General features: G+C 46.5%; 1 protein-coding gene across 1 annotated transcript; it reads right to left on the bottom strand.

Moving 5' to 3' along the window:
* Positions 1–2,174: 2,174 nt before the first annotated feature.
* Positions 2,175–16,354, bottom strand: MYCFIDRAFT_179337 (uncharacterized protein; the record flags this gene model as incomplete). Its single annotated transcript, XM_007933426.1, has 17 exons — positions 2,175–2,186; positions 9,648–9,685; positions 9,717–9,727; positions 9,763–9,827; positions 9,863–9,975; positions 10,003–10,131; positions 10,162–10,229; positions 10,255–10,432; positions 10,460–10,577; positions 10,607–10,784; positions 10,822–10,969; positions 11,009–11,025; positions 11,067–12,366; positions 12,399–13,130; positions 13,202–13,246; positions 13,279–13,286; positions 13,347–16,354. 17 exons carry the CDS (start codon positions 16,352–16,354, stop codon positions 2,175–2,177), a joined length of 6,168 nt encoding a protein of 2,055 aa, XP_007931617.1.
* Between the last annotated feature and the right edge of the window lie 171 nt (positions 16,355–16,525).

Consider the following 16,525-nt stretch of genomic DNA (forward strand, 5'->3'; position numbering starts at 1 on the left):
AGAAGTTTTAAAATACCCGGAAACACGAGTTATTCTTAGGCCAATAGCGGAAGATAGAGAACTCTTTACTATAATAGAGCCGAGCGATAAGCTAATCCGTACGACAGATATAGTTACGATCTTCTTCTCTCTTATGCATTTGCTAGTAACCTACTAGTTCCGGCAGGTTTAGGCTTAGATCGCCGTAAAATTTAGGGCGGCGAGGAGATATACCGAATAGCACGTCCTTATTAACGACGACTGCGTATTAACTAGTAATCGTAGCAGGATTAAGTCTAAAATGAATCTTACTAACGCTATTCTCCTTATAGTTATCGCGGAAGGACTTATAAGCTTACGCCTAACGCGTAACTATATCGGGATCTTCGCCCTAGTATATCTTAAACCCGATCGCGTCGATATCGTTCGTTCCCTAGATCTAACGAGCGATATCGTTAGTATATACGAAGACTGTAACTAAAGGCTTCTTCGCTCCGGTATAATTAATACGGCTATTAATCTTTAGCTTGAACCCGGGCACCTACGAGTATATAATAGGCGTAAAGGAGATAATCGGCTCGCTATTATCTAGGTAATCTTTGCGCGGCGGCGCAAGTAAACTAAAGAAGTCTAGCGGGCAGTCTCTAGTACCTAATAATCCGTATAAAGAAAGATCGCCGACTACAACCGCTGCTTGCGCTTTATTAGTATACAGGATCTGCTTGCTATCGGCTTTACCTTAGGCCTTCTTGCGAGTATTACGCTTTCTAGCCTTACGTAGCTAAGCTAAAGACCCCTATATAGCCTTGCCTAGCTAAGCTAAAGACGCCTAAGGTAAAGGTGCACTCGCCGTTGCCTCTAGTCCTATTATAGGGTCTAGAGCATCGACCTTCTATATATTAGCCGACAGTGCCGGGAGCGGCACAAATTCAGCTGCAAACTTAGAGGTATCGGGTCGTACGGCCTTCCAGTATCTGCCGTAGATGTATCCGAGATATAGCGGATATAATCTGTCGCTATAGGACTCTACGCCCTACTTATCTACCGGCAAGTTCTTAACGATGCGATAGTTTTCCTCGAGCGGCGTAATCTAGGTACTCTTTACTTTAACCTCCTCTTTCTTATTCTCTTCTATTTCCGAATTAGTCTCTAACTAATCGTTATTAGACTTCTCGCCGGGACGGAGGTGCGGCGTATTACCCTATCCCGCGTTACTTATATTAATATTAGTAGCGCCGAACGCTATAACAGCTAATCCTGCGATAGCGGGAGAGCTTAGGTCTATTTCTAAAGCTATTTTATGTTTGTATATAGGCGAAGCATATACGCGGTGCCTTAAGCCGGGTAGAAAGGGAAGAGGGGGTATATAAAAAGCGAAAAAAAAGCGGTAGAAGTCGCGAAAAGTCGCGAAAAGTCGCGGAAACTTAGGGCTATAAAGAGGTTAGTAAATAAAGCGCCTCCTATCGCTCGCTAGACGACAACGTACCTAGTTCGCAGCTAAAAGAGGTGTGCGTAGAGGTCGTACTCTGCTAGCTAAAGAGAGATTAAGCGCGCGTAGCAAATTTTCAAAACACACTAAACGTATACCGGGACTTCCCGCTCGGTAATACTACAACTCATAGACGCAAACGGCTATAAGTTACGGCCGAATAGTCTACGTCCGTAGGAAGCTCGATACCTTAATTAACAAACTCGCGAACAGGACTGCCGAGAAAAGGCTGCTAGCGCCTATCGTAGGCCGAATAGTTGTTATATAGTAGAGCGAATAGTCTAGCAGTATCCTTTATTGTTATTTTACCTAAGACGGTAGTTACGACACTTCTACAGCGCGGTTATTAGCAGTCTTCGATTACGATTCACTTACTAGCTACTCGTACTCTAGACATAATCTCGCTAGATTAATTCGGTTATCGATATACATTTCGCAGCTATAGTAAATCTGTCCTACCTGCTATACTATCCGTCTAAACAGCCTTCGAAGTGCGATATAGATTAACCGTAAAGAGCCTATAGCTAGCGTTAGTAAGATGTTTAAAAACGATGTTGTTTGCCTAGATATACTTCCTAGCTAATATAGAACTACTATTGTTATCTCCGGCCTTCCCTAGGCTAGACTTGTCTATTCTATATACGTTCTTTGCCTTATCCCGACTTCTCCTTCGATATCTCTTTCCTTTTTAGATATACAAATCTGCCTACTCCTCCAACTTTGCTACTTATGCAAATAAAGATCCTATATATCTCTTGTATCTCGCGCTACTACGACTAACGTCCGATTGTTAGAGTTCTTACCGGTCTATACGAGAAGGTCTTTAAACTCGATTAGTATATAGAGTCGGCTCTACGGAACGTTTGTAGATTACTAGGAGTCCTTAGTAAAGATACTATACGACTCTCCGGTAGACTGTAAATCATAGTGTTAGTGCAGATTACTATTACATCCTCGACTAACAACGGTAGTATGCGTTGAGCCTCGGATAGGACGCTAAGCATATATATATGCTAGTAAGGAGGAAGGTGAAGTCGGAAATATATACTAGCTATAGCTAAGCGCGCCCGGATAAGTCAGCTAGCGATGTTAGCCGCCTAACCGCCCTTTCTTCCTTATATATACACAAACACTATAGACGATACGCCTAAGGCTGCTATCGAGCCGTATAACTTACTACGAGATTACGGGTCGGAGAATGCTATAAATTTTGCCGCGACTCGTAGTACTACGGATGTCGGAAATCTTACGGCATTTTGTACGCGGACAACGAAATTATACTAAGGAAGCTGAATATTACTCAAGTATATAGCGATAAGTAATAGTAAAGTATAGCGTAATAGAAATTTGTTAAGGGTACCGTTAACCGCTCGAGATAGCTACGTATAGTATTAGTTTAGGATGTCGAGCATCTATAAAGAGCTATAGAACGATAGCCGAAAGAGCTTAAGGATGTTAAAAATCGCTTAGAATTCTTAGAAGAGGAGGATACTAAGGATCTCTCGAGTTAGCTATAGACGGAGCCGGCGTTATACTTAAGCATAAGGATAGCGAATATCTCTTATAGCGGCTTTTAGCCTAGAGGGATTCGTAAGATACCTATTGTCGAATCTTATAAGTAGCAACAGCGGCGTACTAAAGTTAGTAATAGCGTAATATTATTCAAACCTATACCGATCGCTAGCAATTGAGGAAGCTGCGGGTTTATCGTAGGTAAGGATTCTTAGTAAACCAATCGGGCGGTAGGCATAAATTGGATCGGCTATATTATAAGGATACAAAAATCACTTAGACTAGGTTCGAAAGACGTCTACGATCTAAGAAGCATCCCTAAGGATGTCGTATATCGCTTAGTCTAGCTATCGGAGGTCGTAGCGGTAAAATAAGGAAGTCGATTATTACCTAAACTAGTATTCGTACAAGCGAGGGCCGTTAGTACTAGACGGAGTAATACGGCAAAACACTTATAAGGATGTCGAATATCGCTCGAGCGGTATAGCGGACGAAGGAAGACTTATAAGGATATCGAATATCGCTCGAGCGGTATAGCGGACGAAGGAACACTTATAAGGATATCGAATATCGCTTAAGTAGTATAGCGGACGAAGGAATACTTATAAGGATATCGAATATCGCTCGAGCGGTATAGCGGACGAAGGAATACTTATAAGGATATCGAATATCGCTCGAGCGGTATAGCGGACGAAGGAATACTTATAAGGATGTCGAATATCGCTCGAGCGGTATAGCGGACGAAGGAATACTTATAAGGATATCGAATATCGCTCGAGCGGTATACCGGACGAAGAGCGTTAGCTAAGAAGAAAGAATATAGGGTTGTCTAATACAATAGAAAGAAGGAAAGACTATACGCCTAGCTAGATAGAGATTCTACTTATACGATTAGCACACTCTATTAATTAAAGGAGACTTTATAATACGTAAGCGCCTAAGAGTAGGAGGTCTATATTCTTTTATTATCTAGACCTATTGTACTTATTGCTAACATTAGCTGCTATTATAAGCTACTAGCCGATAGTCGCGCGGAAACATACTTCTAATAGAATCGAAGAAAAGATAATACGCGTAACTACGCGACGCAAATAGTACACTATACCGATTAAAGGAGACTTTATACTACGCGAGTATATTAGAGCTAAGTATACTTTGCATTAAAGTATATCAAATGACTAATACGACACTATTAGTAAACGTAACTTTCTCGTAGTCTAAAGGGCAGTTACTAGATTTGCTACTTTGTCGAGCGATAGAGGAAGGTGCCTTCCTAAGAAGAGGCTTAGCAGAATTCGACTTTATATAGTATTAGGCTAGGCCTAAACGTCCTTTCTCCTTATATCCGACACGCTTTTATAAGTGTATTATTGATTTCAATTCCTATAAGAGGCGTTACGCCTCTATTTACTTACTCTTTTCTCTACCGCTTACGCGGTTTTACTATTCCCGGCTTAAGGCGCTACGTGCGCGCCTCGCCTATATCTAAATTAGACAATGTTATCTTCGTATAGATACGCAGACGCTTCTAGGCGGACTCGTAGTCCTACTAGCCGGACGGCTAGGCGAGGAGATAGTAGAGTTAAGTCCTTATCTCGATATAAAGGCTCTAGGCTATCGCGTCGTACGGACGCGAGCTTAAGAACGTCTAGGAGGTCTCGTTCGCTATACGACTCTCGATTAGACCGTCGATAGAGGCGAGGGTCTCTAGTAGCGGTACGTAGAAATAACCGTTCTCGAGAGAGACGGTTAGGTAAGTATACTAGTAGTCGTATAAGATTACTAAGACGGTTGCCGGACTCTATTTATTATAGTGCCCGACGAGATAATCGCGGCCGTAGACGAGGTCGTTCTCTAAGTCCTGCTAATAAGAATTACAGGTTCGATCGATACGTGCCTTTACGAGCTAACGATAGTAGATACTATCGAAGCGGATACGACAAGTACGTTCCTTTACGTACTAGTAGCGATAGACATCGCAACGATTCTAGAGACAGATCGTACCGGCGGAGATCTCTAAGTACTAGACGCGATATAGGGCGAGCTTAGCGGCGTAAACGCTCTCTAGTTCGTAGGCGAGGCTCGTAGAAGACGTTAGGTCCGGGTCGAAACGGATCTCTAGATGCTAGCCCTAGACCTAATCGGCCTGTATGTTAGAAACGCGCTAAGATTATATAGGGATAGGATGCTACTACGGAGAAAGGTAGAGTATAGCGAGAATAGAAGATCCGTAAAGGAGAGGTTAATACAGTGTCGAAGGGACCTACTACTCTACTAATCTCTAAGTTTGCTAATACGAAAGCTTTACTAACGCTAAAAGCAGCTAGCGTAACGGTTGTATAGCTCCCGCCCGTTACTACTACGTAGATACCGGCAGTACTACTAGCGGCATTACCGGTAGTTAACGAGATAGAGACAAGTGCCGACGTCTTCTATATAGACGATAGAGACTCGCTTATATAAGAAGATGTCGCAGTATCGAATCCTAATAATAAGTTGTTTATAACGGATAATAACGAGGAGGCTAAGTTAAGCACTCTATTAACTATATAGAAGAGCGTACTAGTCGTAGGATTATCGCAGAAGGATACTATAGTCCTAGACTATAAACTAGAGGATCTAGCTCTTACTAGGAAAAGGTAGAATAAGTACAACTTAGACTTCGCCTACTAGAATATACGCTAGATCTCCTTCGAGTAAGGACTAAATCCTAACTCGAAGCAGGATAAGGACGGACTATTACTGCCGATTACGAGACCGCTCGCTCGCATTATCGCGACTTACCTTAAGCAGAACAAAAAGGATAACGGACTCCGGAACTAGGGCGATCTATCGTTTCCTAAGAATACGGTCTTTTTAATAGACTATCTATAGAACGACTATCGTCTTAGCGGGCTAAGTTTGCGCACCTAGAGTAAATAGTATCCGCTAATAGGTAACTATAACAGTAGCGACTACTAGCTAGATAATATAACGATTTCGGACTTTATCTTGCTCGATAGTTACAACTTCGTACCGGGAATCGTCTACTTCTCGCCCGTTAAGTTACTCCGCTAGCTTCTAGACGATAAGATAGAAGTCCGTTAAAATCAATTATAGGACACGCTCGCGCTCATCGACCGAGAAGGCTAGGATAAGCAGCAGAATTACGCCGTATACATCCTAGATGTGCCCGCAAACAGTAAGGCTATAGCAGGTACTATGTTAAGTAACAGCTATTAGAGCTCCTTTAATGTCGACTTTGTAAATAAAGTTATTATCTTAGCTAATTCGCTTAGAGGTATAAAGCGTAGCGGAAAGTTAGAACAAGCTATTCGGATTATACTCGAGCTTGCTTCGAAGAAGCTAGACTTTCTATTTAAGGATGCTTATACCTAGCCTTCTCGAGAGGTACTATACACTCTATAGCCGAATAACTACGAGTGCGGCTTCGCTACGATCGACAATATACGACACTTTATACGCGAGGAGCCGATTATAGTAAAGATAGGGCAGTAGGTAAGGTAGCACTTCGTCGAGCTACGTATATACTTAATACAAGAAGGTAGAAGACAGTAGCCTGCGCTATAGCATATCTTTGAAAGCATATCAAGTTAGTAGCCTTCGTCTAAGAGCAACTCGGCTAGTAAAGGTGCTTTATTCGCGAAGTAGCCTATCGGTAAGAGTGCTCTATCTACTAAGAAGGATCTACTAAGCAAGGGTAATGCTATTAAGGCGTTGTCCTAGCCTCTACTTAATAGCAAGCCGAAAGAATATACTCCCCGGTAGAACGCTAAGTTCTATGCCTCGGCAGATTTACCTGCGGCTAACTTTTAGAGGGCAATTAAGAGGATTTATAAGACTAGGAAGGTATTGTCGACAAAGTCTATCTCGGATTAGACTTTAATAGTGCTTCGCTAGATCCTTAATACCTACTTTTCGGGCGATACGACCCGATTAGATGCCTCTAAGACAATTAGTGTCGTAGTTAATGATACAGCCCTAGATAAGATAATCTAACTTACGGCTAGAGGAGTTGTTAGTCTAGCACCTATATTCTAGTTAGTCGACGACTTAGTTTTAGCTTTAGTCCGAATATACGTACTAGACCGAGTAAGAGGAAAGCTCGCCGTTAGAGTTCTAACTAAAGTCGCTTATTAGATAATGTCTAAAGATGCCGTTAAGCAGATTATAGAATACGGCTTTAGATTTCCGTTCGCACTAACGGAAGACACAACTGAAGCCGCTTTAGTCCTAAACGAGGCTAATATATACTAGGAGTTCTTTATAGCTCGTCGAGAGTTATATAAGATCGTAGTCTTCGACTTATAGCACTTCGATCGTTCTAAAGTAGAATAAAAAGCATTCTATCGTCGGTAGGTCGAAACGATTTTAACTACTCTATTCGAGAAGTTATACGGGTCGGCCTTCTGCTCGCCGTCTTAGATAAGTACAGTCGGTCGTTAGAAGTATATATAGGCCGATACTGCTTTTTAGAAGAATTATAACGACTATGCTATTTACGGAGTGCAAAATCTCGTAGAGTACGTCTATCTCGATATAGTAAGGACTTCCTAATTACGACTAGACGCCGCGGCGTATCGAGCTGTATACGCTCGTCGCGTAGAGAAGATGCTCGTATAAGGCAATACGAGCGGCTATAGTTAGCTAGATTACGACGAGACGCTTATAGCGCTTTATAAGACTAGGGATATTAACTACTCTCCCGACTCCTCTTTAGAATCCGGCAACGGGAGCGATAACGCAAATAAAGACGTAAAGATAGACGATAGATCGTAGAATAGCGAGGGTAAGGACGATAGTACCCCTTAGTAGGAACGTATCTTCTTCGCAGATATTTAGCTATATAACGGAGAAGTCCTACTCTTAGAGCTAAGGCGAATTGCATACGATATCTTGCTTCGCGACTTATAGGGCGAAGCGACGCTCGAAGCCGACATTATCGCTAGAGTTATCGAAGAGATCCGATATTCCGTAGACATCGAAGACGAGAACTCCTTAAGAGATCGAATTAGCACGGTACTATTAAAGAGTGTTCAGACCTTTCTAAGGTATATAGATAGTTAAAATACTTTCTATAGCCTCTATCCTAGCGTCGGCAGACAAGTAGGTATATCTACTCTCTAGTACTTGCTATCCGACCTAAGAGAAGCGCTAGATCTTTAAGACGCTATCGACTATACGCTACGACTAATTATCTCCTAAGTACGGAAAAGTACGGTACTTAGAAAGATTAAAGATTTCGAAGATCTAGAAGGCCGTACGTTCGATTAAGTTCGCGCGTTTTATAGGAACTTTAGTACGACTAGTAGACTCCCTAAGAAAGTTACATCCTAGGTAGAGCTACGTAACAATATAGACTAAGTCTCGTAGATTCCGTATACGTATTTAGGCAGTTCTAGAAAATAGTTCCTAGACCCCGAGGACGAAGGACAATCCGGACGTAGCGGCAATCTAGTACGTAGTTTACTGTCCTAACTCGCGGACTCCGTCGAATAGTATAACCGCCCTATCGAGATTATGCTACTTTAGTCCGGACTAGACGGAGGTTCAACTAACAACGATATATAGTAGTATCTTTGTAGCACTTATCCGATACTTAAATTCCGTCTTACTATCGTCTATAGCACTTCCCGCGTCTAGAATTCTAACCTCTTTCGGATAGATAGAGAGGAAGCATAGGCATCCTTCGATATTAATAAATTAGCTAGGCTGTACACTAATGCTTTAACCGACAATAGTACAGATCCTAACTAGCCGGAGTACTATTTCCTCCTTGCCGTAACAGTCTGCGATTACGTGCGATAGGATTACTATAGGTTAGTAGGCGACAAAGTTGCTATACTTTTAATAGGACGTATACGAAAGATATTCCCGCTAAACACTAGCGAGCAAGAATACGAGATCTATTACTAGAAGCAAACAGAGGGCAATATTGCTATTAAGACAATGCCGTTAGATAGAATTTAGTCTCGAGGGATATTAAAGCTATTAGCTCTTCGCTATAACGCGCACTTAGAAGCGGAAGTTGTAGCCTTCGACGGATACGAATTATTTAACGGATTCCTATACCTAGCGTATCGACGTCGATTTAATACCGAAGGAGACCTAAAGACATATAAGAGGTTAGCTTATAAGAAGTGCGAAAACTGCCCTATAACATTTACGATCTAAAGCAATCTAAAGAGGTATATAGTAACAATTTACAAAGGAATTAAAAGGGAAGCCGGCCTTAACCTAAAACCTTTTAAGTGCGAGAACTACCTTAAGGCATTTACGTTAAAAGGAAATCTAACGAAGTATATAGTAGCAAGTTACAAAGGAACAACGAGGGAAGCCGGCTTTAACCTAAAACCTTTTAAGTACGAGAACTGCCCTACGGTATTTACGTTAAAAGCAACTCTAAAGAGGTATATAACAATAAGTTGCAAAGGAATTAAAAGAGAAGCCGGCTTTAACCTACAACCTTTTAAGTACGAGAACTGCACTAGTGCATTTAAGTACAAACACGACATAAAAAGGTATATAGCAACTTATAAGGGAGCAAAGAGGGAAGCCGATATTAGCCTAGAGACTTAGAAGTGCAGATATTACGCTCGAGGATGTATACAGAGTTAGTATATAAAAAGACACGAAGAATTATACAAAGCAAAGAGGTAATACAGACTCTGTACGCATCGGAGATTCGGAGTGATAGTAGATACTCTGGTATCCCTGCATTTTCATAGATTTGAACGAATAGCGCTGCTCAGAATCGACGGTCCGCGTTTAGTGACTAGCACTCCGATGCGTTCATACGCTGTATCTCGTGATAATGATCACCACCGCACGCCCGCGCACTACCTTGCTCGGTTGTGTGCAGACACCGTCGCGATCCTGCACAGCCACAATGTGCCGCGGCGGCTTGTTCCGTTTCCGTCCTGTTTGGTTCTGGGCACTGCTCCTCACCCCAAGCTGACGTGGTCTTGCAGTGAGTCTTCTGACCGGGAGTCGATCTCACAAGAGCATACGGCAGCTCTCACGAACACTCTGCCTGACCATAGCTTGTCCCACAATATCCATGAGACTCGCGCCAGCCACACCGTGGGCGTCATCACTGCCCACGGGCCGTTCGAGCCCGGAGTTGGCGTTCCGGCGGTTGAGTTGGCGTGCTCTTCAAACCACAAACTCCACGCCAACACCAAACACCCTGTCCCAACCGGAGCTGGAACCGACGGTTTGGAACAATTCCTTCATGCCTACGGCGAGACTTCGTAGCGACAAGGCATAACGACGAATGACGATCGAATCCATCTGCAAGACGTTGAGCAAAACTACCAGTGCAAGAATAGTGAGCTTGCGAAGCAGTTGATGTTACTCTCCAGGTACCGTTGTCAGTGCCTGTATCAAAGCACTTGAAACGCGCTTGGAAAGTATGATCCCTACCCATACCTACAACACCCATGTCAATAACTGTGCAGTGAGCTCAGAGTTTGCCACAGACTGATGGCTGCCGTGCTGCCAGCACAGCTCGCTCACGCACACCGTCGGCATCGGCACTGTTGTGAGAGGAACCGATCAATGAATTTCCGCCATTGGAGACTACATGACTCGTTGGCTTTCATGTGAGGCAGCAGGCTGCATGACAACCTCTTGCAACGCTTCATGTACGTCTTGGCTGTGAGGTGTGTCACGATTAGCCTGCGAACAGTGTGACAACGCTGGGCATCCCGGCCCGTGTTGTCGTATACATAGGGGAGGTAGACCGACTGCTGCCTTTCGTTCGGCAGCCGAGTGGCAAAGACTGCTGCCAACGCTTTCAACCCTCACAGCCTCAAACATTCCGTAGCCTCCGAATGCACAATGATGATCCCATCACGAAGCGCACGTTCGCGAGGACCATCACGGGAGCACCTTTCGTAGTCGAGAGCGTGGACTGACATCTCTCAGCAGGAAGGTCATGCCAGCGACGACGGCAGGCAGGCGCGTACAGATGCACTTCGCCAGCCTCTCAATTTGTAAAGTCAAGATACTGTCTCAAGATGCCACGCTTAGAGGCTAAAAGTCTTCATCCATTGGGCGAATGTTCTCCTGCCGAGGAGCATACATTTCGGAAAGCTGGCTGCATCCGGGCTGGTTGCGAACGGACGTCTGTTGACCATGAACCTTGGACTCGAAGCTCACTTCGTTGGCAGCGCTAGCGCTTCTCGCTGGCGTCGCGTTTCTGGAGCCCGTGCGCAAGATGTTCGTGTGCTCGAGGAGATTCTTGCTGCTGCTTGTTCTCCACACTGCAGGCGGAAATCCTCCAGCAGAAGCAGGATAAGACGCTCTTGCGGGGTCAGCTATGCTTCCTGGTGGCGAGTTACAGGTCGAGCTGGTGATCGAGTTGCTTCGATTGGAGCCGTCGGCCACTTTGATAGCAGTGAGCAGACTAGAGGCCGAGTCTTCCCTTTCCTGCCTTGGTCTAGCCTTCGAATTGAAGACAGGAGTCGGAATCCTCGATGGAGGCCGTCCATCTGTGGGAGGAAGTGAAGCTGAGCCAGGAGCTGAAGCTGGCGGGCTCTGAGCGACTGGAGAAAGAGGTTGCTGCATGGTGGGCGAAACAGAGCGATCTAGAGCTGCTGTCTTTGCGGCTTGTTCATTTAGTGCAGCAAGGGAGACACTCTTCTTGAGGATTCTGTCTTTCACAGCTTGGGGAAGGTCGTGCTGTCGTCTCGAAGCATCAGTGTCATCTTGGACAGCTCTCGAATCATCGCCTGGCTCGAACGAGAAGCGCCTTGTCGGCGCTGGAAACGATGCTGCCAACGTATCCACCGTCAACTGCGGCTTCAATCGATGGAAAAATCCGGATGCTTTCGACATGACCGTCTTCTGCTTTGAACTGCTTCTTTCCGGCCACTTTGCGGAGCCTGCAGGCTTTGGTGATGCTAAATCGAAATTGACGGGCATACTCGCGTTTCTTCTGCCAGCTTCTCCATTCGCGTCGAACATGTCCAATAGTTGTGGTAGCACATTGGATGGGTCAACATTGCGACGTCTTGCCACAGCGTAGGCAATTTGCTCAATGGAAGAGAAGTCGTCTGCGTTTGCTGACCGCGGCGGGCCAAACGTGATTGTCTCATCGGGAAGCGAAACTCCCTCGCAGCTGAATGTTGAAAATGTGTCATCCGAGGTCGATATGGTGGAAGAGGTCACTGCTCGCTTCCGTCCCTGTCGTCTAGCTTGTTTCTCTAACTCAGACGCATTTGTTAGCGAAAATCTGGTATCAACTGGTGGTGTTCCGAAGGGAAGATCCGCGTGGATATTGGTCGTTGATTTCTTTGGAGCCAAGCGCAACGACATCCGCTTGTCCTTGTCCGATGGCGATTGCAAGATCGGTGCCTTCATCATAGCTATTTTGGCGTCAGCTGGAGAAAGTCGAGGATGCCATTAGGCTCACCTCTCTGACCGCTCCACGCGGCATCTTCGAAGCATTTCGTCTTCTCGAGGAATTCGAATACTGTTTCTTTCTGGCTGCCCACCCGCGAACTACGAGTGCGAAGCTTGCTATCCTGTCTGGCGAGCGTCACCTCTGCGACGCCACGTTTACTGTTTTTGGCAAGCAGGACCTCGAGGCGCTTAACTTCCTCTCTGTAATCATTTCGTTCTTCGATCCAGTCATGTTCGGCCGCGTTGAATTTCGCAATGAGGTCCTGGGCAGAGTCGAGCTCAGCCTCTAGCTGTCGCTGCAGCTGAACTTTCTCGTCTCTAAGGCTAAGGTATTCTTCAAAAATGGCCATGAGCGAGCTGTTGTGCTGGACATCGAGTGGCGCGTAGGGGTCTGCCATAACACGACTCATTACAGAGTCTATCATTTGCTCCGCCTTTGGGTCCGGATACAGCTGCTCTAGAGGCCATGACGGCAGTTCCGCGCCAATAGGCCCAAAAGCCCCCTGCAAAGACGATTTCTGATTGTGTCCAAAGTAGGACGATAGTTTCGGCTTCAGCTTGCGCTTTGGCGTGGTTGGCGAGAAGTAGTCATCCGACTCATCTGGCTCGTGTGGGGTGTATGGAGTCCGAGATCTGGTCGGCTGTATTCTGCGCCGCCATTGCTGTATGTCGGCCATGGTGGCGCTGCTTGTGGGTGCAGATTTGCATTCTGGTGGTGGACGAACGGGACTGGGAGGTGAGGCTGGAATTGGCTTTGTTTACGACTAGCCTAGCGTGCTTGCCGCCGAAGTTGAGTGAAGGCAGGAGCAAAACGGGCATCGGACCGACATGGCAACGACATGACAAGAGGCCGTCGTTCTTGTGAACATACAGCTGTCATCTCCCAGCACTAATCAGACTACATCATATCATTCATGGGTATCTCGTGTGTACAAAATCAAAAACCACCACCTCTCACGCCTTCCTTCCACTCTCGCGCGATGGCCTCTTCTTATCACTCTCTTTGGCCTCCCGCTCAGCAGACCACAGCTTGAAATGATTCCAGGCAAACTCGCCCTCGCCCGATGCCATCCCTGTATTTGCCCTTGCCTCCTCAGCTTGGCTCTGCATTACACGATCCATCTTCTCTCTCCCACGATCCACCAGCACCAGCAGCTGTTGCTGATGCTCAGAGAGGTCTCGATTTTGAGCCTCGGCACGGGCCTTCTCCGCGTATGCTCTCTTTCGAGCGGATTGGTAATGCATGAGACTTTCAGCGCCATTATCTTCCCTCCAGAGCACGAAGACTCTACCGGTGGGAGACACAACAACGCCGTCAGCCGCCTTCGCCATCCTGATGAGCTCTTTTCGTGGAATAGGCGCAGCCACTGGGATTGCAGAGTTCTTGAGGGCCGAATGTCGACGGTTGTTAGGCGGGACACCCTGCCGTATTGGCTGCGTGACTACTAGTTCTCGTGCGCCGTTGTCATCATATGTGCGATGGAATTTACGGAAAAGTGTAGGCTCGTCGCTAGTGGTGGCCAATAAGGTCGCCTCTGCATGCGCATGTGCATCGATTGCATCTTGAGATGATGTCGACGAGCGTTCCTGTGGCTCGCTGCTGACTGGGGGAAGACCCTCCACAAGCTTGAAATTAGCAATCGTGCTAGTCTGTGCATCACAATCGCAAGGCGGATGATCATCTGATTTCACTTTCTTCTTGATCGCTCTGTTGAAGCGTTCTGCGGCGCGGACAGGCGCTGCATCTGAGGAAGAGACGTCGGCGGTAGTATAACCCAGTCCAATTCGAGCCACCGTTATTGATGCGGAGGAGCTACTTGACTGGTCATGTTGCTGAGGCATGATTGACTGCTTCACTGTCCAGCTATTCGTGCCGTCACCTAAAAGGATTGAGTCGGCACCCGAAGTCGGCCCGGAGTCGTCAGTCAAGGCCTCTGTCTCCCCTATAAAGGACTCACGAGCACGTGATATGCGCGTTTTAGGGTTCGCTGGCATCGTCGCAGAGACCGTGGACGACGCAAGCTCAGCCATGCTTTGAACTGGAGTAAATTGAACTTGGTCCTGCCCACATGCATCTTCGGATTTCGAGCTTCGGAGGGTCCAGTACCTCTCTCGACGTGCCATACTCCATCGCTTGAGGCGATACATGGCAGACGCTTTCTGATCATGTGCATCGATGGATGGCAGCGCAGAATGTATGTCAGCTCGAAGTTGTCTCCGAAGACGAATCCTCGGTAGCGTTCTGCTTTGCCACAACGTCCAAACCGCTCGGTCCAGCTTCATCGCCACCTCCTCGCCTTCAATTCGTCTCACTAGTGAGAGAATATACTGAAACTGTGTTGTGGAAGGTCGCTTGAAGCCTTTCAACGGCCTTAGCACTCCGGAAATTACCATGGCTCGGGTGAGAAGAGGAGCGAGTGGTGCACCGCGATCTTGGAGGAAACGATAACACTCCCAAACTCTTCTGAAGGCCACTCTTGGCCGCAGGTGGGACGACTTTGCATACTCATGGGCAACCAAATGGACCAGATCGATGTGCGGTTGAGAAAGTCGATTTTTCTCATTGCAAATTCTGTCTTCCCGCTTCCAGACGACATCGTCTGCAGTCTGCCGACCGAGAATGTCCCATATCGTAGATGACGGAATGTTGCACCTGCGAGCTAGTTGCAGAGGCAAAGAGTAGCATGTACTCAGAGGCAGCGAAGGGATCTGGAGGAAGATTTTGTGGGCAAAAGCCGTTGATCGTGCGCTATCACACTTCAAGAAGTGTCTGATAAGTCTGTTAGCCAGGCCAGCAGGTACGCCGAGTGTCGGATGTTGCTGAAGCTTCCGAAAGGTAAGATACACGACGAGGGCTCCATGATTACCACGCTCTGCTTTTGCGGTAAGGATAGTGAACAGATTGTGCGCAAATTCCGCATGGGGAATGCCATGATCTTGCAGAACACTGAGCATGGAGACGAATGGACTCTTTGACGAAAGTCGTCCTCGCCGAGTAGTTGGCCGACGTTCGTTGAATGCAGCGATTAGATCGCTTGAAGCGGTCTTGGGCCGCACGAAAGTAAGACGTTTTTGGCTTCCGAGTGTCGTGAACTGCATTGTTCGCTCCTGTGCAGTTGACGCAAAGTATGGGGCCCAGAATCTGAGAAGGACCAGGCACAATTCTAGTCTTTTCAGATGATATAGATGAGAAGCCGCTGCTGCAGGGCTAGACGTCCTTGAGGCGAGAACCTCGTAAACACTTTCCCAGATGGGGTCTTCAGAATGGTAGACCTGGAGATGCCGACACTTTCGAAGATCACATAGCCACATCTCAATTTGCTCAGGCAATTGTTTGACTCTCACAAGACCCGCGAAGGTATACTTGAACAAGATCTGTGTGGTCCTCGCACATGTCGCTTGGAGTGCTTCCCTCGATAATGCATCCAAGACTCGTAGAGCAGGAGACTCATGAGAGCCTGACATGAGGATAGCGGCCAGAACATCGGGCAGCTCTTTCTCGTCCATAGTGCCGAGCCGTATTTTTTCCAGGACGACTTCTGTCAAGGGACGGATTGTAACGTTCTTTAACGACTTAGACACCAGCCATTTGCTCAGTCGTTTTATGTTATGGGCCTTGGGCTCATCCTTGCTGCTTTGCAAGAACTCGAGGATGCTGTGTAGACCGTCCTGCTCGATCACCTTCATATGCTGCTTGCTCCCAAGCAGACTTTCAAAAGATTTCTTGCTCTCGTCCACAGGATTGACGGAAGGTTTAGGTACATCCGAGATATGTTCGAACACATTCTTCCTTTTCGCCATTTTCGGAAACATCCAGTGCTCTTCTTTCTTGACTTTTTCCCGTCCTGGAGGCCTCCATTTCAAGTCTCTAGCCGGGTCAAAGACATGAGCTCCATAACCTCCAAAGCCAAACAGAGCTCCCAACTCAGCGCCACCAGGCTGTATACCAGCTCCCGAAGCTGTCATACCCATACGCCGCCTAGACAGACGACGATGTGCCTCCAGCGGGCCTGGGACATTGCTGCCATACCGTCGACCTCCACTCTGTCGCTTGCAATGGGCATTGGATACGCGTAAGAAGCGATTGAAGGCCTCATTGAGGACATGGTCCGTGATCCAGAGACATTGTTGGCTTTG

Source organism: Pseudocercospora fijiensis (assembly GCF_000340215.1).
Source record: "Pseudocercospora fijiensis CIRAD86 unplaced genomic scaffold MYCFIscaffold_10, whole genome shotgun sequence".
Classification (NCBI taxonomy): domain Eukaryota; kingdom Fungi; phylum Ascomycota; class Dothideomycetes; order Mycosphaerellales; family Mycosphaerellaceae; genus Pseudocercospora; species Pseudocercospora fijiensis.